Source organism: Phaseolus vulgaris, chromosome 5 (assembly GCF_000499845.2).
Source record: "Phaseolus vulgaris cultivar G19833 chromosome 5, P. vulgaris v2.0, whole genome shotgun sequence".
Lineage (NCBI taxonomy): Eukaryota > Viridiplantae > Streptophyta > Magnoliopsida > Fabales > Fabaceae > Phaseolus > Phaseolus vulgaris.
The window spans coordinates 35,913,090-35,935,765 of record NC_023755.2 but is presented as its reverse complement, the minus strand read 5'-3'; the positions used below and the strand labels follow the sequence as shown (position 1 = coordinate 35,935,765).

The following is a 22,676-nucleotide window of genomic DNA, read 5'->3' as shown; positions in this document are numbered from 1 at the left end:
ATTCAGTGCACCGAGCACAAATTTGCATTTGAAATTCGATTATGTAGGCAGGACCATATGGTGCGACACATGTATATGGTTTTATTCACTCGAGTCATCCATGTTTTCCTTGAAATACGAGTTTTAACTCTTTCATTTTTTCTTTAAACTTGCACTAAAACGGCAGTCTTGTAGACGAACATACCAAACATGGTTGGCAAAAGCTGTGGTGAAGAAGAGGCATTCGTATAAATGGCCAATACGATTCGTTAGAGTTGACATAAAACATGTCTGCCACAACTTCAAGGGTTAACTGAAAGTCCAAAATATGTAGCTGGAATCGCAAACTCGATAGTGACATGGTGCAACCCATCATGATCGACCCCGCAAACAAATCTTGAAGGTCCACCTCTGCCAATTCTGGTTTTAAAAAAATTGATTATTAATAAAAACCAACTCACCAACAGAATTGGCCTGCAAAACGCAACTTCTGGGCTGTACTTCTCTAAATTAATATGTACTTTTATCGTAACATAAGTTCAGCGATGAATCACACACGTGTATATAAGTATCAATTTCTGATTTTACTTATTATGGGAAGACTTAATGAAGGACACAATACATTTCACATTTTCATGTAAATTTTGAAAAGAAAAACATTTTTTTGCATTGTTTTAAAAAGTATTCATATTTTTCATAATAAGGAAGAGTTTCTTTTTGTGAATACTTGAGGAACAGTTTGACTAGATGGGGCTTGTCTGCATGTTGATATACAGGAGCTGAAGGTACAAGCAACTGCATTCAGAAATCATAGTTACAACCGCAGCATTTAATGCTGAGTAGGAAAATTTTGATTTTTTTTTCATCTTCCTCTTTGGTATACTCTTGGGGTAGGATGGGGAGTGGATTGGACTCAATCCAAAGAAGTAAGATATGAAGGAAGACCTAAAGGGCAATGCATTCACCACCTCCATAAATTTCAACTACATTATCCCATGTGAAAAGATCAAGCTATCGTTCCTTATATTTATATTTAACCAACTTCTCATTTCTTCTTTTACCTTTCTCTGCACCGCCTGCTTATACTTCTTCCAAATCCTTATCTTGTGAGTGGAAGAGGACGTTGGAAGGACATTGATCACTACAAAGATAAGTATTTACTATTTTTGTTATTGCTGGAAAATATTTTGAATTGCACAATCCCATATGCATATATTTGTTTTAAAAAATTTTTGATTGTTTTTTATTATTGTTATCAACTATATACCACCAATGCTTGTTTTGTGTACACAAAGTAGTTAGGAGGCTATATCACGTTATTATAGATAAATAATATACATAATTTTAACAATTTAAATTTATTTTCAATTATATATATAGTATATTCAGAGATCATCAATATTTTTCAACACACATGATTCACTGTGAACATATGATAGAAAGTCATGAGACACTCTAATGTATTAGAGTTAGTCCGGAACGACATGGATAAATGGATTGTTTATATCATACGTTCACAATCGTATAAAGTAGGTGACATTACTATAGTTCTAGTATTTAGGTTTGTATTTTGAAATTTAATAATGATATTTTCTAAATTTTTTAATTATTAATATATAAAATATTATTATCATTCCATAATGTTTATTTTGATGAATATTATTCCTATTAAAAAAATACATTTTTATTAAATATTTTTTTAAAAAAATACTCTTTAAAATAAATTAATTATGTTGAAATTAATTCAAAATAAAATATAAATATATTTAAAAAAAAATAATATATTTCAAAATTTACAATCCAAATACTATTTAAAAAAATGTATTTTTAAAGGGTAAGAATGGATTCTGAAATACAATTTTTAAAGGTAAGAATAGATTTTGATGTAGTTGAATTTTATGAGATGCAGAATGCAAAACCCACACCCAAAACATTTCACTTTTCTTGTCATAATACACATTATTTTTTAAAGTTTAGTAAAATATTAACAAACTCCTTAGAATTGATATTTGTAAAGTTTTATGATCATTATCCAAGCTCAAATCCATTTAATCGGCTAAGTAAATCTTACTTAAGTAAATCATTGATCATTACTTAAGTAAATCATTACTTGAGTTATATGTAAAGTTAATTTTAGGTTATGTAATTTTTTTTTTCTCTTTTTCATTGACAATCATGTCCAAAAGCTCTTTATTACATAATCACGTTTTAAAATAACACATAAAACAATTCAATTGAAGTTTTAACAAATTTACGTGTACATAAAAATTATTATAACACATATTACAACTAATTTTTTTTCTCAGTAAACTTTCGTTTAACTCTCAATTGTTTCTATTAATTCAATTGAATAATAACTCTTTAGTTAACAATAACTGTCGATACAAATTTTTATTTCTGTAACAAAACTTTTATAATTAACTTATGAAACGTTCCTAAGCTATCGAATGAGACATGCTAACATTGTTTCACTTGCAACTTCTGAAACCAACATTCACTGGACAAATTCCTCCAATAAGATTTTAGTAATAAAATAAAATAATTCGGTAAACTTTAATTTCTATTATTATATTTTTAATTCACCTTTATATCATAATACTTGTGCTTTGGAATGGTTTCAATTTTTTGCTAGATTCCTAAAAGACATTGTTATATTAAAATTAAAGAATAATATAGGTTTTTGTTAACTCTTTAAATTTTCAGGCTATTTTTTATTTATGTATATGTTTATTCAATGTAAATATATTTTAATTGAAATGTTAATGAATTTGAAATAAAAAAGTGCTCTACAACTGGCATATTATTTAAGAAAATAATAATGATATATATGATTATTTTTTAATAAAATTATTAAATAAAAACGATCATGACAAAGCAATAACAATATAAAACCTTGTTTTCGCATTCTTTTAATAAAAAAGAGTGGAAATGAGGTTAAAATATTGATTAAAAAAATTAAGATTTACTAAAAATATTTATTTATTATTTGACACACTTTTTTTTATGTTTACTAACCTCTTAAGAAAGTTTCAAGATACTTCACTTTCTGCAACTTTTTTCATAATTATATATATATATATATATAATAGTGAAATTTAAATATTTTACGTAATAGATAACTTTTTATTTGTTGATAATAAATGAGATTTAATCTTTAATCTTTCAAGATAGTATCTTATAATTAGAGGCGAAAAAAATATTCATTTAGAGAAAATAGATTTATTAAAATTTGGTTACTGATTTTTTTTTATTATTACCAAAAAAAAGATAGGGTTTTAGAGAAGATAGGTTTAGAAGTTCGATTACCCTTTGCAGTTAGTGGGAACTTCGTTGAATGACTGTGTCTGTGCTGTGAAAGAGAAGAGGCAATGACTCGCCTCAGCTCCGAACAAGTCTTGAAGGACAACAATGTCTCCGACCCAATTTCCGTCACCACGCTGCAACTCACTTACAAAGCTCTTTCCGATGTTAGATTCAATACCCTTTTGTTTTATGTGCTTCTTTCTGGTTATAACCACTAAAAATATTGTCTTTTTTTACTTTGGAATTTACCCAGATAACGTGCTTGGCCAAATTCATAAACTTGGAAAAGCTTGACCTTAAGCTCAACAACCTCACTTCACTTGAGGTTCTTCATTTCTTGCCTCTTCTTTTACTGAAGAAAAAGAAAAGACATTTATATTTTTTAAATTATTGGCACTTTTGAGTGATGTGTTGTGCATGCTACACCAGGGTTTGAGATCATGTGCTAATTTGAAGTGGCTATCCGTTGTAGAAAACAAATTAGAAAGCTTGGAAGGAATTCAAGGACTCACTAAGCTCACTGTAAGCTGCTTCGGGTTTTATTTTGTTACATTTTAGTTTAACTGTTAATCTTATGTATGTGTGCTTTGCTTTTTTTTTTTTTATGTGGTTTAGTGAGTAGTAAATTTAGTGACACCTTGAACTTACTGGCGTGTTAGTTGTGAGAATGGTGGTACATCTTTTTTTCCTTTCAACAATTCAAATCTTTATCAGCGAAATGTTTCTATTCCGTGTTTTAGATATCTTGGCTCTCCCTAGGATTAGGTTGTTCAAACTTGCGTTGGAAAAACAATTCTGCATGAATATGGTCATGAAGAGGAGACTGGAGAGTCTTCTTATCTTGAAATTGATATGATTGCAACCTCAATCAAATCCCAAGTATAATGTTTCGCGCCTTGATGCTTATACTTCTGAAATTATAATAAGTACGATAGTTAATTTATGCATCCTTGCTGACAACATAGAGTTGTTTCCAAGGGTTCAAATTTCTAGTATTTGAATTAAATTTGCAAGGATTCTTTCATTTCACAAGGAATGTCCAATTGTTTAATTTAATTAGGTTTATTGTTCTTAGAATCTGTTTACTATCATCAAAGATTTTAGAAATACTGACACCAAACACTAATTCTTCTCTCTTTTCCTTGATGGGCTTGCTTTGTTTGAGCATGTAAATGTCCAGATTCTTGAACTTATTTCTTGAATCTTGTCAAATAATCTGCCTAATCTTAGTTCTTCTGATTAAATTCATGGAGCTACATGGGGATTTAGGAGTCACTTTTGTATGAATATGTGAACCAGGTGCTAAATGCAGGCAAAAATAAGCTTACATCTATTGATCAGATCACGTCAGTTGTTAGTCTCCGAGCTGTGATTTTGAATGGTGAGAATTTTTGCATGATCACCTGCTAACCACATCTATTTTAGAACAATGTGAAAAATATTAGTAGTGATTATTTCTATTTATATATATTTCTCTTTTCTGCACTTTTACTCTCTTTTTTGGCTTTGGCAGAAAATAACATTTCCTCCATATGCAAATTGGATCAGTTGAAAGAATTGAACACTCTTGGTATGACAAATTATACCTTCAGTTAAAAGTTCTGATGCTTTCAGCTTCTACTAGTGGGATAAGATTTGGTTGTTGTTTATCATTTTATTGACTGATATGTCTTGGATGACGTTATGCTTCTATCACAAATGCACAATAGGCTGTATTAATTTTTTATTTAGTTTCTTAGTATCTTCTTTATTCTTGAAACGAGTATAAAGAACTCATACCAACGTGGATGAAATAAATTGAAAATTTGGAAGTACTTTCTTCATAGATCCTGATACATTAGATATATTTTTGACTAAATTACGATGATACCTTCCAAGATTTTCTTAAAATAGACTTACATCACCTTTTTTTTCACCATTACAATGGTCTCCCTTGTAAGGTGTATGTGTAATGTTTTTAAAACATAAGGGAGTGCAAATGTAATGTAGAAAGAGGTGACAATGTAATATTTTTGAAACAAAAAGGAGGTTTGTGTATAATTTTAAAGAAAGATGGATGTCAGTGTAATTCGAGAAAAACTCAGGACTGTCAGTGTAATTTACTCTATTTTTGGGAGGTTTAGCAGCACATTTTAATGTTGTAAAAGTTCATTGAAATTTTATGTATAAGAGGCATATTACATGTTAAGAAGTTCATTTTTGACCTTTAAATCTTGCTTGATATATATATATATATATATATATATATATACACACACACACACATACCTGAAAACTAATACCATTGTACTTCTTTTACTCTATGTTTGGGTATGTTTGAAATGCGTAATTATTTTTGCCACATAATATCTCACCAACTCACACATGGTTAGAACTTGCATATGTACAAAAGGTGTGCATAAATGTTGTAAAAAGTCATTGTTAATTTTATTATTTATAAGGGGCATATTACGTGTTGAGAAGTTTATCTTTGACATTTCAATTTTGCTTGATATGTATACATGCAAACCCATACTATTATACTTCTTCTTTTACTCTATGTTTATGTATGTTTGAAATGCATAGTTATTTTTTGCCAAATAATATGTCACCAACTCACGATGGTTAGAACTGGAATATGTACAGAAGGTGTACATAAATGTACCAATAACCTTGAATAATCTTCGAATATCTACATCTGCAGTTCTATCAAAAAATCCTATCCGTAAAATTGGTGATGCTCTGCTGAAGGTGCAATCTATTACGAAGGTAAGAGGTGCCCCAATATGTTGAACTCCTTTGATGCCTATTTCAGTATTGTATTCCTATTGCTCATGAAATCTCTCTTGGTTTCAGCTTTCCCTCTCTCATTGCCAGCTTCAGGGTATTGACACCTCACTCAAGTCTTGCGTTGAGTTGAGTGAGCTCCGCCTTGCTCACAATGAGATTAAGGTGTGCTTTTAATATGTGACTTTGGATCAATACATGATACAAAATTCATATTTATTTCATGACGTCATTGCTTAAGATTTTTTTTAATATTGTTTAAATTGGATTTCAGTCTCTTCCAGATGAATTAAAGCTCAATTCAAAGCTCCGGAATTTAGATGTGGGAAATAATGCGATCGCGAGGTGGTCAGAAGTAAAGGTTTGATATTCATATCTAGAGTTTTCACGTTTTCTGGCATATTTTACAATTACCTTGCCCTTTACCATGTTTATTCATCATGTATTACATTTATAGGTACTCAAATTACTCACAAATCTGAGAAATCTTAATCTACAAGGAAATCATGTTGCCACAGTTGATAAAGTTACAAGAAAGGTGATTCCATTGTGCTTCTTGTTCTATGTGAGTTCGCACATGATTATTGAATTTCATTCCTATTGTATGATACAGATTAAGAAAGCACTGCCAAGACTACAGATATTCAATGCTAGACCAGTAGATAAAGATACTGAGAGTAAGCAGGGTGGCGTAGTTGATGGAACTCATGATTTTTCAGTAGATCATACAATATATAAAAAGAAGGATGATCACGTTGAAGCCGCAGATGATCTTGACTCGGAGAGAAAATCAAGTAAGAAAAGGAAGAAAACTGTTGATGTATCCAAGAAGGAAGACAGGGTGATTGCTGAGGGAAATAAAGCTCTTAAAAAAGATAAGGCAGATAGAAAGAAAGACAGTCTTATAGTTAGTGTTGATACTGACATGGAGAATAAATCAACCAAGAAAAAGGTAAAAAAGGATGACAAACCCTTGGACAAGGGTTTTGCTCCTGAGGAGAATGTCTTTAAGGTTGGGAAGAAACTGAAGAAGAAATTTAAGAATAAGGAACAAAGTGAACTCGACATTATTGACAATGCAGAAGCTTCATTTGCAGAGCTTTTTAAAATCAATGATGCAGAAAATCAGAATCATAGTGATGAAATGAAAGCACAGGACAAAGTGCCTAAGGATGTAAAATTTGCAGGAAGCACAGTAACCTCATTTGCCAAACCTAAGAATATTAAAATGCAGAATATGGAGTCTCTATCATTTCCAGTAGCAGATATTGGAAATGGAGGACCATCAACATGGGGTGATGAGTGAGATAATATGTGAACACATGTTAGTCCATGAAAACTTGTCTACAAGAAGATTCTGTCAGATTTCTCATTGCATCTCAGCTATTTTCTGCTTTTGAAGTGCAGGATACTTTTGCTATGCTTTTAGTTGGTGATTTTGTTGTCAATCTGTGAATTGCTACTTGTTAAAGAAGTTTTCTTGATCTGCCATTACTTTTTATTCCCTTTCCCCTTTCAACATTCCAATGAGAAATGCAGTTAGCAATTGCTATTTGGTTAATTCTTTCTGCACCCGATCCATATTTTAATTTTCAAAATTGTCTTTCATTCTGAAATACAAAAGAATGCACTCTGGAAAAGCAAATCTGGAATAGATTTTTGTTTCAAGAATGAAATTAGAATAGAATTGGAAAATTAAAATCACACTTCATAAAAGTAGTTCAGGTATAAAAAACTTCATTCTTGAAAACAAAATCTGACTGGAAAAGGGATTTTAGTCAACAAAAGTGTTCAGAAAACGAATTTTGGAAAAGAGATTCCAGACAATGTATTTTGATATGCACCCCTCTCTTATTTTGGGACATTTTTTTTTCATTTCATGTAACTATCGAGTGCAGGTCACACATTTTATCGGGGGCAGGAAGGATTTGTCTCGCTATTTTATCTTGCAAAGAAAACTGGCAAAGTGTGGACTGTTTCTTTCTACAACTCCATTTGTTCTTGTGTCATCCTTTACAAAATATGAAAATACTTTTTTATCTTTCTTGTGCTACTCCATAAATTTATAAAATCTGGAAGCAATTTTAAAAATTATATGTATTCTGAATTACTTTGAAAGGTAATCTCATATTCTAAATAGCTTATAGATTATGTAATCAATAATATATTTTTTATAAAATGGTATTTCGGATTACATAATTTGGAAATAGCTTATGGATTAATCTCATGTTATTTGGATTATGTAATCTGGAAACTAATCACACAAGAAAAAAAAAAATCTTTGAATTATGTAATCTAGAAGCTAATTTCATTTTAGGAAAGACTTTTAAATTATATAATCTGGAAACTAATTACGCATCTGAAAAAAAAACTTTTAGATTACATAATCCGGAACCGGAAGCTAATTACAAATATGGAAAAAGACTTTCAGATTACGTAATCTGAAATATTACAGAAGAACATTTTTGGAATACAAAAATTTATGGGGTTGACAAAAGAATGTATGGAGGTGCAGGAAGAAGCAGTCCAAAACGTGTCAGCTAGCCCAATTCAGCCTGTCCAATCTTTAGCCCGATATAAGCAGGCCTGTCCTTGGTGGGCTGGTCCACCAGTCAACAATATAAATGATTGGATTTCTAATAAAAGAAATTATTAGCATTCCATTTTTATATTGAATTTGATTATAATTAATTTAGAAGTAAATATTATTTATTAATTTTTATAAATTAGACAGTGACAAACAAACATTATATAAGAAATTGACTGTCTAAGTTATTATAAACACTATTCTGTTCGCATATATAGTGTAACTAAAAATTGTATATAAGTTTTCACTGAATTCATTAACAAATATAAGATATTAGAAAACACATAATAGCAAATTAAATGATATTTTGATAACCATTTAAATTGAAAGATATTTTTGGTGGTTTGTTTCTTTTTCATAAATAAATAATCAATTTGATCCTTTAACCATTGAGATGTAGATTGATAGGTTCTTAAATAAATCTTTTTTTTGACAAATGATTTTTTAAAAAAAAAAAATTCGAAACTCTTAACAAAAGTCTACATTAACATTTAAATATTATGGTGACACATCTCTCCCTCCTAAGTTTCTGCCTCCTGAGTATGACACATAATGAAACGAGTCTTAGATATACATTCTTCAATAATTGATTATTTTCATTATAAATTTTTCTGTCACTTTTAAATTATTTTCCAATAATCACTCTCGTAAACCAACCCAAATCTCTCATCACAAATTGATGTAATTTAAATGTTTAGAGTTAATTAAACTAAAATAAAATATACAAAATTAAGTGTTTCAACCTCAACTTCATAATATATAATTGGTGTAAATCTCCCTTTATAAGTCAAGTTTTATAAGATTGAGTTATACTTAAAATTCACTGTTTAATATAATATCATAGTCATTTAAAATTTATCACAATGAGAGTTTATTAAATCTATTATGTCACTCGCTATCGAATCACCTTAAATGTATAATTTCACACGAGTTGGTAGAGGAGAGTGTATTGAAAATTTCATATAAATTAAATATTAAAATATTTTATAATATATAAGTGAAAACAAACTTATTTTATAAATCAGTCGGTTGAGATCTACCTTTTAATATTAATTAATATTAAGTAATAAATAAAAAAACAAATTACTATTTAAATCATCGAAAATTGTATTGGTTTGGATTAGCTTTGTTTGGAAGAGGTGCTAAGTCAATCTTCTTCAAAGAAAAAGTCCAATCCAACGTAGCAACATGCAGTGACAACTTTTTTGTGCAGGCATGGTTTCTTTGACTCTTCTTCCAGTTGCTTCACGGTCTGAATTAGTGTTTGAATAATTTAAAATTAACTGTAACTGATTGTAATCAAATTAATTTTGAATGGAAAAACATGATTAAAATGTGACTTTCAGTGTATCTCTAATAAAAACGCAACCATAATGATTTAAATTAAATCATCTCCCAACCAAAAAAAATCTTAATGAATACTGAATGAAAACTTTTTCAATGAATTCAAAGAATGATTCAGTGGTCAAATGATTATCCATGTATAGAAAGGTAGAATAGTTAATTGAGTATTTAAAAGAAAAAAAAAAGAGTTGAGTCCATAAAGTACTACCATGCATTAATTTGCTCTCTCATTTCAAACGTCTTGAGTTCATTGAAAGTGTTGGTAAGTGCAAATTGGAAGGGTTTAGTTGGAACCCTAATTTTGAGCATTAAGATGAACTTGAAAGGGTTGGTAGATTAAAAAAATGAAAACACTTGACAAAGGAGTTTGAACAGAATGGATGAGATTTGCATTCGTAGTTGTGTTCTAACTCATTCCAACCTTTTGTGGTGACACAACAGCTGGTTGCATCATCATCATCAACTGTAGTGTAATTGACGAAAAAATATAAAAGGTTTTATGAGAACCGCCATTAAAAAAATGTTGAACACATATTCATATCTTAAAGGTTGAAAGAGATAGGTTGAATTTATTGAGGTGGTGTTGTCTAGAAGGATGATTCAATTCCAGTATGATGGTGCCGCTCGTTGTTCAAACAAGGGTCACAATTTTGGTAGTAGACAAATTAAGCACTTTACTTACTTTAATTATGTTTTAAAGATGTTTAAATTTTATTTTATAAGTAGATGTGAGATTGAGTTAGATTTAAATTTATTTTAGTAAAAAAAATTATTAAATGAAAATTATTTTTAAAAATTAAAATAATTAGTTATTATTTAATTAAATTAGAGATTATTATATAAATTGTACTGGTAGGCTAAAACCGAGAGGTTTAGGCCGAGAACAACATATTAAGTAACCAAGGAGGGATAAGGTTAAAACCGAGAGGTTTAAACCGAGAGCGAAAAAGATATATGTTAAAGAATAAAATAAAATATAAATATTATTATAAAAATGAAACCCAATTAAGTTAAAAACCTACAGGAGGGGTGTGTGAATAATAAAAAGGTATAAAAAGAAAGTCCAACAGAAAAGGGGAAAAGCCCATTAAGGAAACCCTATAAATAGAAGTTCAGAATAAGAAAAAGGTAAGAGTGATTTTATCTTATGAATATTAAACCTTTTCTAACTTTGGCATCGGAGCGACTTGCAGGTACCCCCCACCTGTCGTGAGGAGAAGCCGAGAGCACCAGCCGAGAGCATCAGCCGAGAGGAGAAGCCGAGAGTTCATGTCATAAAGAGAAACCAAGCATCCAGCCCAAGATAGTATCCAACCCAAGATAGTGCCCAGCCCAAGATTGAAGGATTAGTCTTGTTAACCTAGTTCGAGTGTTCTTGGTCCCTGTTGTAAGAACATAAATTAAAAAATTATTTGTATGGAAAGTAGTTTTTATTATTAATAAAAAATTTATAAAATAATTTTTAAATTTTGTATCTATTTTAATTATTTATTATTTTAGATTTTAAATTAGTCTTTATTAATTTTTTAGAGATTAATAAAAAAATCTAATATTAATAACTAAAAATTTTGTAACTAATTCAAAAATCAATCTAAAAATTATTTTATATTAATAAATTTTTTAATTAATAATAAAAATCATTTTTTATATTAATAAATTTTTAGTATTTAAGATAATATCTATTTTAGTAAAAAATACTAATTATTTTAGTCTTTAAGATAATATCTATTTTTATCTCTATGTTTGATTACTATTTCCTGATATTTTTTAATATTTAAAATTTATTCTAATGAAAATTTATTAAATTTTTTATATTATTATTTTTATTAGATTTATTATATCATTAGTTATTAAACTGTTATTAAATTATTCATAAATATTATATTTATCATATGTCATGTATAAGTGACTAGTCTTTTGAAAAATAAGTTAAATTTAAAATTAAAGATCTTTTAAAAAATTGTAATGTTACAAGTGAGTTTTCAAAACTAACAAGATGTGAGAGGAACTCAATAAGATATTAATGTCATTCTCAATTTAAAATCTTAAAAAAAAATAGGTTTATAAGTTTTTTATATACTATTTGACTTTTTACACGTGTAACTTAGAGTGATAATTGAGTGAGTTACTAAACTTACATGTTAACAGTGTTTAATATTGGTTAATTAGATTTTGAAAATGGTGGTACATTCATTAATTACTACTAATGGAACCGGTTTGGCCGACCACAAAAATCTACTCATCTCACATTTCTGACTTTTCATTGGTCCAAACAAACCTTAACCTCCGGCACTCAAAACATTCACATTCACATTCACATTATACCAATATTAAACACAAACACAAATTTAACACTTTGTTCCTTCTTCAACTCTTCTTCTCCATCTTTCTTACACCAGAAATTTCAAAAACCATACACCTTTAACATCTGCTACAACTTGTAAATCAAAGATGCCTTACAAATACATACCAATTTTATCAATTAGATTCCAAAGAAAAAAAAATCAAAAAATTAAATTAGTATATTTAGTTAATTTTTTTATGGTGATGTATGCCTTGTTTTATTTTTATAACTACTAATGACATTGCTTTCTTATTATCTTATTTTATTCAAATTTAAGGGCTCACTAATAATGTAAGGGTCTAGAAAATAACCTTAGAGTAGAAGTGATATATTTTAAATGATACATAAATATTTTATTATTAAAATAAAAATGACATATAAATAGAAAATTCAGGTTTCATTTTAAAAGAATCACCCTCTCTCTACAAGTTTTCCTTTTCCTTTCTCTCTCTTCTCTCTAAGATTCTGATCTTCTCGCTTATCAGTTTGGCGATCGGAGTCTGCCATTGGACTCCTGGCAGCAAAGACTACAAGATTGCCCGATCAGAATCTCCGATAGAGTAAGTTCAATTTTTACCCTTCTCTGAGTCAAATTTTGAACTTGTATGTCTATCTCAATCTAAGTGTATGCACGTGCCTCTTTTAGTTTTAAGATTAGTCTTTAGTAGATTAGAGTCTTAGACATATAGTTAGATTTTTTATCAGGACTCTGTGGTGCAGGTTAAGCTACTTTTGAAGATTTTGGTAGGTTTGGAGCTCTTCGTGAGCATATGCTCAAGTAAAGGTAAGGGAAGCTAGTTTAAAATCTTCAATAGAACCCTAGGTTAGAAGATTTGAATGTGAGTGTGACGGGGTCACCAATTCCAGATTTTGTTGCAAGATTTATTGTTCTGAGTAGATTGTAGTTTGATTGAGATTGAAAGTGTTGTGATTGAGAATTGGTTGTTTGATTTAAATGGTTTTGGAATTAGAAATCACATATATGTATAAATGGACATAATAACTCAATGATTCAATGAGAGTGATTGTATCATGATGAACAAGAACTGTCAATGTAATGTGTATATTTATAATTTATGAATTGAATGAGATATTGATTTATAATCTAATAGGTATATTAAGTTATGCAGAATTTTTTCTGCATATTTCGCTCAAGCTAGCAAATGCTAGCTCAAGCTAAAAAATTTGGGTGCTCTCTGGAGGATTTTAGCCCAAGCTAGCGAATTTTAGCCCAAGCAAAAAATTCTGGGTGCTCTCTGGAGGATTTTAGCTCAAGCTAGCGAATTTTAGCCCAAGCTAAAATTTCTGGGTGCTCTCTGGAGGATTTTATCTCAAGCTAAAATTTTGGGTGCTTTCTGGTGGATTTTAGCTCAAACTAGCAAATTCTAACTCAAGCTAAAGTAAAATAAAAAATAAATAAATAAAAATATTAAACTAATTTTTATTTGCTTTTAAAAGATTGATTTATTTATTTCTATATAGTTTTTCTTATAAAGTATGTAAACTTATATTTCATGTATAGTTAATTGAAAATCTCTTTAATTAGACATTTATATGATTAGTCAATGAATTGTTGTGTATTTTGAAATTCTAAACATTGGTATGATTTGATTGTTTGATGGTGGATATTATGAGGTTCAAAATATGAATTCTAATCGAGACATAGTATTTTCAGGAAAGAAAATACCGTGTTAAGATTGTTTAGGATGTGCATTGACTAGGGATTCGTCTAGAAGGAGATATCCTGACTCTCTTGAGGTAATGAAATCATATAAATGAAGTTATTCAGGTGGTGAGAGTCGAAGAAGGTTTATATGAATGGGTAAGTTGTTTGAAAGATAATTAACTTGACCTGTTATATGAATTAACCCTGTCATATTAGGAGAGAAATGATATTCAGATTAATTATGTGCGTAGCTGTGTGGATTTCACAGTGATGTAGTATGACAGGTGCAGATCTCTGAGTCTAAGTCAATGCACGAGTCTTCCGGAAGTAGAGTCAAGTGTCTATGTGTTATGAGTCAGTAGAAGTCTGACATGTGTAAAGATGAATTATGAAATTTAAAAGACACTTGATGATTTGAGAAATTGTATGAGACTTGATGAATTATGTTGATTAATTTGACATGAAATTATATAGAAATTTTTATATAGTTAGCTTACCTTGTTATTTGTTTGTGTTTGTTTCTTTATCTGTGATGATCGTGTTTTACACGGGAGCATATGAGATTGCAGGTAATAGAGCTCCTCAGTGAGCAATTGGAGTATTGGATAGATTTACCTTTGAATGCTTTGTTTCTTTTGTTTGTTTTTTTTTTCACTTTTGATGAATATATTAACTTCCTATGAAGAGGGATATCTTTTTGAGATACAAATATGATAACCTAATATATGTTTACATGTTAATTAGATATTGTATGCATAATATATTAACAAAAATGGGAAAAAAATAGGGATGTCACAAATAATAAAGTAATAGTAATACTTACTAGTGTGTTTTTTTAATGAAATTACTTTTAGTACTGCCATTTTTTTTTCATGAACATGATTAACTAGTATCTAAAATGAAACTTGGACACTGATAAATTCAATATATTAACCTTTTGTGTGCAACTTTTTATTGTTTTTAGAGGTATCATATATTTATTTGTGTAATTCTCTTAAACATTCTAGTGATACAGCGTGTAAGTGAAGTTTGACAAGTGATGTATTTTCTTTTTCACAGTTAAAATATCTTATGAAATTATATTCCATTCCATTTACAATAACATAATAATTTTATTATTATTTATGGATTGTTATTTTTGATAAAATATATTATTTTCTAATTTAGTATTGAGTATGGAAGTATCCTATCCTAACAAATTGTATTGTTTATATTTTTGAAATATAGTATTTTAAATGTTATGTTGCATAATTTTTAAGGAATTTGAGTGCGTGAATAAATCTCAATTTTTCGTTTGAGATTCAATAAAAGAATTCACGTATAAACTTTCAAATTTAAATTGTCCTTATGATTTACATTTTATAAAAAGAAGGGAAGTAGTAGTAACACTTATTATAGTGAATATTGAATTATTCAGAAGAATAATTTGGAAATATTAATATAATATATTTTTAATAATTTTTAGTATGAATGGTTAATTTACATATTCCATATTTCCTAATATTTATATTGCACTACAAAAAATTGTCCATTTATATACCGATTATTTCATACGGATCCAAATTCGTATGTAAAGTGAGCATTATATGGATATTTACATATAAATGTAATTCAGTATGTAAATAGATATTACATACGGATTTTTCTGTATGTAAGAATAAAAGTGATTGCATAGGATTTTTCCGTATATAAGAATAAAAGTGATTACACATAGATTTTTTCGTGTATAAGAATAAAAGTGATTACATACAGATTTTTCCGTATATAAGAATAAAAGTTATTACATCCAGATTTTTTCGTATCTAAGCCAAAATTGATTACATACGGATTTAATCAGTATGTAATTTTGGTGCTATGAAACGAGAATAATTACATACGAATTGTATATGTATATAAAGTATTACATACAAAATATTTTTAATAACTGTAATAATAATAATAATAATATAAATAATATTAATAATATTTATATTATGAATAATATTAATAATATAAATGATATTAATAATATTTATATTTAATAATATTAATGTTAATAATAAGTATAATAAATGATATAAGTGTGTATCGTGGTTCATTTATTAAAAATTATTGTTGTTGTGTGATGAGTAAATTAAAGTGTTTGATGAGTTTTTCATTGAGTCTTTTGAGACGTGTGCCATGTCATTTTGTAGAGTTAATGACTTTCCTACGTATTGGAACTTGTCAAATTACACAGTGAAAGATCATAAAGCATGCAATGTGTGAATAAAACACGTTGTATAAGTAGTTGAAACAGAAGGAAGACAAAAATCTTTAACAATCGAGATTTCTAAAAAAGTTTCATACATATTGAAAATTGTGAAAAACTTTGAATTGCCATAAGAGAATGACATTTGTAACATTCCATTAACCAATGTTGAGATTTATGAAAAGATCAAACATATTAATGTTATTTTTGAAAAAAAAAAAGACAATTGCAATTAACATATGGAACATCTTCTTAATCTCCTTTATTGGTGCAGGTTACAAGTTAAATACAATATATATCTAATACACGTAGAGGAATATGTGTGTGATAACTTAATTAGAACATTTATCAACATCAAAGATAAGACATAGGATGATTCACCTGCTTGTATGGATTTGAATATGCAAGAGGAGTTGATGCCAAGGGAAATAAGTAAGCATACATATTTCCTCCAACATGTTACACTTTCTCTAAAAAGAAGAAAACAAGTTTTTGTTAATATTTTAAAGGCATCAAAGTACCACAATAATACTCTTCAAATATTAAGAGTCGTGTATTTATGATGGATTTGAAACTAAGTAGTCTAAAGTTTCATAATTGTCCCGGTGTAACAATAATTGTTTGTGACTATTAGTAACATTTTGATAAAATACTACAAAAAAAAATCTTTTAATGACGGTTAAAAAGGTCATATAAAGACGGTTCTGAAATCGTCATTATTGCGAGTGTCATTATAAATCAGCTGTTTATAACGATAGTTCTAGAACCATCATTATAAATCACATTAATAACAAGTGTAAAAATTATCATTATGCCAAATAAATGAAACAATTTAAAAAAAACACTTATAACAACACTTCTAGTATAAAACCGTCGTTATAAATGCTTATAACGGACTTTTAAATACACTATAAGTGTATTTTTTTAATTTTTTATTATTATTATATACTCAATCTAATAAAATATTAAATTTATAAAATAATAATACATATAATATCATAATTTAAATATGAAAGTGTAAAATTCTTTTTTATAAATTTGATTAATTAAATAGATTAAATAGATTAAATATAAGTTATTTATATTTAAATCAATATAATTATAATTTAAAATATCCAGTCGGTAAAAAGGTATAAATTTAAAACAAGCTGAATTTGCATGATAATTAAGAAGGTTTTGAACCTCTATCTTCAAGCATAATTAATAGGAATTAACTTTATTAATTGTATATACTATACACCGAGTGAGTCCTCAAGTAACTCAATGAATATTAATGGTCACAAAAATGGACTAAAATACTACAGAGAAATTATCAAATAAAAACTAAAAAGTTTCAGTAGCTATATACACAGATTCAGTTGCTAATTCCTTCCTTTTTTGTGTCGCTAAAATCAAATCAGTTACTAAGAGCAAGCAATTTTATGGTCACTAGAGTGATATTATATATGTTGCTAATTAATTGTTAAGTTACACTATCAATCGCTAGAAAATTAAGGTATTTATTTTATTCAAAAAAATTGACAAAATAACACGATTGTTGTTGTTTTTAAAGAAATATTTATTATTAAAAAAAGTAAATAACATTATTTTTTTCAAATGTATTATTGAAATATTTATTAATAAAAATAAAGATGAAGTATATATATAGAATTTAAAAAAGAATGGGAACAAAAATGGATGACCGAAAGTGAGGTTGGATAAGGTTGGTTTCTTTTATTTTCTGGAAATGATGGAGGAGGTTGTTGGATGGACCATCATCATGTGTTGGAATAACAAACAAACATTTCTATAATTAACAATATTTTTTTTTCCATCTCATTTCTGTTTTGCGTGCTCAATAAAACTCAATAAAATCAAAATCTTATCTTATTTAAATTATATTACTTTAAAAAAATGAAATAAAAGGAAAAAATAAACAGAACAGAACATTAATACAGTTTATATTGATTTTAGATGTTTGAAAAAATAGTTTTATATACTGAATGACGTAGTTATCTGTTATTTAAATGTGATGATTCAGTTGAGTCAAACAAAATTACATTACGCAAGTTTATGAAAATAGAAATAGAGAAAGAAAAGGCACGCTGTAAAGCACAAACAAAATGTTTATTGTTATATAAATGAGTCCACTTGAGATGGCTTATAAAAAAGGTATAAAATATTGTAACATAAAATATTAAGAAAGGAAGTGAGACCCCTTATTTGGAGTTTGAAGAGTATCTAAAGAGAAATAAAAGTATGGTTTATAAAATAAAAAAATGTAGAAGCCAAATATGGAGTGGTTTGAATAGTTAGATGAGTATCTAGAATGACACACTTGATTTGACCCTACTCTCATCTCAACTTGTTGTTATGCTAAAAAAAAAGTCACCAAGACAACTCTATATATCACCAATCCCAATCCTAATCCTTCACATGCACACATTACACACACTCAACCATCAATCATAAAACTATATCACTTATCCTTCTCACTGCAACCAATCAACTACACTTTCTATTTCCTAATTCTTACTTTTTCTCTTCCCATCACACCCATGGACACAACTTCTTTCTCTTCTTCTTCTTCTTCTTCTTCTTCTTCATCCAACATAACCACCCTCCACCCCGACATCATTCAATCCCACATCCTTAATCGCCTCGACGCTCCCACCCTCGCCTCCGCATCCTCCACCACCCTCCACCTGCGCCGGCTCTGCACCGATCAACACCTCTGGCGGAACATCTGCGCCGCCACCTGGCCCTCTCTCAACCAACCCCGTGCCGCTGACCTCATCGCTACCTTCCCCGCCGCCCACCGCTCTGTCTTCTCCGACTCCTTTCCCTCCATCCACCACTCCCCTTCTCCGCACCCCACCCCAACGCGGCCGCCGCCGGAGCTTGTATCCGCCGTGGACCTCTACTACAAGGGCAAACCCGTCTTTTCGCGCGTCATCACAACCGATACCCAAAAGGGCTGGTTCCTCTCCTCCCCGCTCTGGGTGGACCTCCTCGACCCCAACGAGGTGGTCCCCACTCCCTTGATATTCGCGAAGTGCGAGGAGGAATCTTCGCGGCTGGCCCACCTAGAGCAGAATCTGGAGCTGAGCTGGATCGTCATCGACCCGACGGGGAAGCGCGCGGCGAACCTCTCGAGCCGGCGGCCGGTGGCGGCGCGGCGGCACTGGCTGACGGGGGATCTGGAGGTTTCGTTCGCGGTGACCATGGAGAGTGTCCAGTGCGTTATAAGGGTGACGTGCTTCGGGAAGGCCGGGGGGGCTATGCACGTGAGGGAGGTGGGCCTGATGATGGAGGACACGGAGGGGAGACACGTGATTGGCAGGGACAGTTTCGTAATTTTGCAAGACGCCATGGCGAACGGCGAGAGACGAAAACCTGATCCCGAAGAAGCCAGAGCAAGGTTCGAGAAATTCTGCCGCCTGAAGAAAGATATCAGAGAGAGAAAAGTACGGAGAGACAATGCAATGGACATGGTTGCCATGTTGGTCTCTTTCACCGTTTTCGTTTCACTCTTTTGGTTCATGGTCTTTGGCTTTTGACCAAAGAAACAGCTTTTGTGTTTGTTCTTTGGGGTTGGTCGGTTGCACTTACGCCAGCTTGGACGGAAAAGGTAAAGCAAAAGGGACACTTGAATAGAAACGTTAAGCGGAGAAGATACAGCATATACGACACAACAACGTGTGTATTTTATTCCACTTACTTAATTCATTTTTTCTTTTGACCAATACCATGTCACCTAATTCCTTTATATAAATTTATACATATTTTTACCATAAATTTATAAATTTAAATTCATTCAGGTTTACTGGTTTGAGGTTATAGATTAGTATTTTTTTTTATGTGGGTTAAAAGTGCAATAACCTTTCTTAACTGATGATTTAATGATTAAGGTAAAACACATGGAAGTGTGTCTTGAATTCCTAAGAATTGCGATATTGTGGTGTTACGCGTCACTCTTTGACCGTTCAAAAATTTCTCCCTGGTTCGACTAGGATTTGGCTGATTGAGAAGTGGTGAATGTGGAAGTAACTAAGAAATTTTTTTCCCGGCCTTTATGCTGATCACGATATTTATGGTTCAAGTTCTGACTTTTAGTCTCCCTACAAGTTGGTGAAGTTTGAAGATGATTGAAAGGAAAAATATCTTTGACACTCTCAACACAACTTTCATTTGAAAATAAATAAATAAATATAATATTATTTTACCTTTGAAAATAAATTAAATATAATTAAAAAAATAATTTAATGAATTGTAAAATTAAAATATTAATTTATTAAATTGTGAAGTGGAAGAATTTTAAGTATCAACATTGAAAATATGGTAATACAAGAACTGAAACATGGAAAATTGGAAAGATGGAAAATGATACTTATACAACTTTTGATATATATATATATATATATATATATATATATATATATATATTACTATAACTGAACAAAGAGTTTTAAATTTGCTCTCACAACATTCTTTTACCAAATTGGTTTAATATTACATGCTTAATTATTATGTAAACTGGTGAATTTTTAAAAAAATAAGCATTTGAGAAAATCGGATACAATTTCTTAAAAGAAATTATACTTCCAAACAGATTTTCCAAGCAGGAGTTTAGTTTTCTTTAAATTTTTATTACGAGAATCGTACATCAAAAATATGTTTTTATTATTTTTAATTTTTTAATAGATTTTTTTTTTTAAATCGTGATTTCTATTATGTTAATATTGTTTTTATATATACGATTTAATATATATATATATATATATATATTAGAAAACGTGTTTTTAAACAAGATTTATATTAATAAATAATAAAAATGTGCTTTAAATTATGAAAACTGTCAATAAACCTAAAATCTTGATTTAAAATACGATTTTTTATAATGAGATCGTGTAATCTAAATAAGCAAATTACATTAATTTAGTAAAAAAAATAAAATCAATGTGACACTTTCATATGTTTCACTTTATGTTTAACCTATCATATACTGACAAGTATCTAGTTACATATATGTAAATTAAGTCTAATACAAATACTCATTAGAATAACGGTACAGAATTATTATGCATTACTTAATAATGATTTTATATGTTTAGATAAAAAATACCATTTATTTAAATTTATATACATGAATTTAAGTTACTTTTTTTTTATTGAAATGGTTTAATTTTAAAAGTATTTTTTTAAATACTTCAATTATAAAAAAAAACAAAAGAGTTAGTATTTCAATCTTGCAAACATCAATCAATAATAACTACAAAAAAGTTTAAATAAAAAAAAAGTTCGTTAAGTACTTAATCGTTCATATTAGGCTTCCAATTGAGACGTTCGGTAAGGTTTCTGGTTAGTGTTTCTCGTTAAAATCTAATGTCTCATTTAAGATTTAACAACTATTATTAATTTATATATATTTTTAATCAAAATAATACATTAAATATTTCTTAAATTATTTTATCAATTTAAAAAAATTTAACAAGTTTTCTTAAGAAAAAAAATCAATGAAGTGAAATTGTACATAATAAATACGAATTTAATACAATCCCATATAAATAAAGTTGTACATTACAAATACAAGTTTCAGTACAATAACATCTCTTGCAAAACTCCCCTTTTCACATGTATAATTTTAATTCTAGTGTAATTATTATTTGCTAATTAAAATTGTATACATTAAATACGATTTCCTTAAAAAAAATATCCACTCAGCATTTAACCAAAATTTATATATGTAATGTACGTTTTCTTTGTAAATTTGAAAAACCGTGAATGACAATTTCTTTAAAATTGATCGTATTTCCCATACACAATTTGTCCAATTCTAAAATAAATAAAAAAACTAGTTACTCATTTAAAAAAAATATGAAATCAAATTACACTATTTTTGAAAAAAAAAACTAAACAAATCAGTGAACACATAAAACATCTTACCTTTTATTATATTCTCTAAGAGCTTTTTCTCTATCATCTAGTTGTATCAGTCATGTTGCTTAACAAAACGTGTAACTGTATTTATGAATTATGGGTTTATTACAACAAATATGTATGAAGTCTTTCAATAAATATTTTCTATATCCATATTTAATTATTTAAATAACAAAACACAATTTTGTAAACATTATTTTATCAACGAAATTCTAAACATTATTTTATCAACGAAATTCTAAACATTATTTTATTTTGAAAATATATTTATGTTATAACTTTCTTTAATACTTTCATTTATGTTGTAAATAACATATTATTCGACATAGATAATTAACTTTTGACATTTAATATTATAGTATGATAATATTTATTGATTTTTTTTTACCTTTGTCTCTTCATTTGTTTATTTTTTAATATTTTATATAGGTCAAAATATCAAATTTTTAAAAAATACATTATTTAAAAAATAAATTGTATATCAAATATAATAAATATTTATATTATTATAAACTCAACATACATCACACTATTTTAT

The 22,676-nt window shown here is 28.9% G+C and overlaps 2 protein-coding genes across 2 annotated transcripts; both read left to right on the top strand.

The window, feature by feature from the left end:
• Positions 1 to 3,214: 3,214 nt before the first annotated feature.
• Positions 3,215 to 7,609, top strand: LOC137835616 (uncharacterized). Its single transcript, XM_068644203.1, has 10 exons — positions 3,215 to 3,446; positions 3,536 to 3,607; positions 3,712 to 3,804; positions 4,582 to 4,663; positions 4,796 to 4,852; positions 5,966 to 6,030; positions 6,118 to 6,213; positions 6,323 to 6,409; positions 6,506 to 6,586; positions 6,662 to 7,609. Exons 1-10 carry the CDS (start codon positions 3,348 to 3,350, stop codon positions 7,352 to 7,354), a joined length of 1,425 nt encoding a protein of 474 aa, XP_068500304.1. The 5' UTR covers positions 3,215 to 3,347; the 3' UTR covers positions 7,355 to 7,609.
• An 11,010-nt stretch (positions 7,610 to 18,619) lies between these two features.
• On the top strand, positions 18,620 to 19,996 carry LOC137835615 (F-box protein At2g27310-like). Its single transcript, XM_068644202.1, has one exon. It carries the CDS (start codon positions 18,757 to 18,759, stop codon positions 19,756 to 19,758), a length of 1,002 nt encoding a protein of 333 aa, XP_068500303.1. The 5' UTR covers positions 18,620 to 18,756; the 3' UTR covers positions 19,759 to 19,996.
• Positions 19,997 to 22,676: the final 2,680 nt, after the last annotated feature.

Excerpts from the sequence above, each read along its gene's own strand:
- LOC137835616 (XM_068644203.1), top strand. The coding sequence starts at position 3,348 with ATGACTCGCCTCAGCTCCGAACAAGTCTTGAAGGACAACAATGTCTCC. Across the intron at positions 3,447-3,535 it reads CTTACAAAGCTCTTTCCGAT|ATAACGTGCTTGGCCAAATT; the intron begins GTTAGATTCAAT and ends GAATTTACCCAG. Across the intron at positions 6,410-6,505 it reads CGAGGTGGTCAGAAGTAAAG|GTACTCAAATTACTCACAAA; the intron begins GTTTGATATTCA and ends TTACATTTATAG.
- LOC137835615 (XM_068644202.1), top strand. The coding sequence starts at position 18,757 with ATGGACACAACTTCTTTCTCTTCTTCTTCTTCTTCTTCTTCTTCTTCA.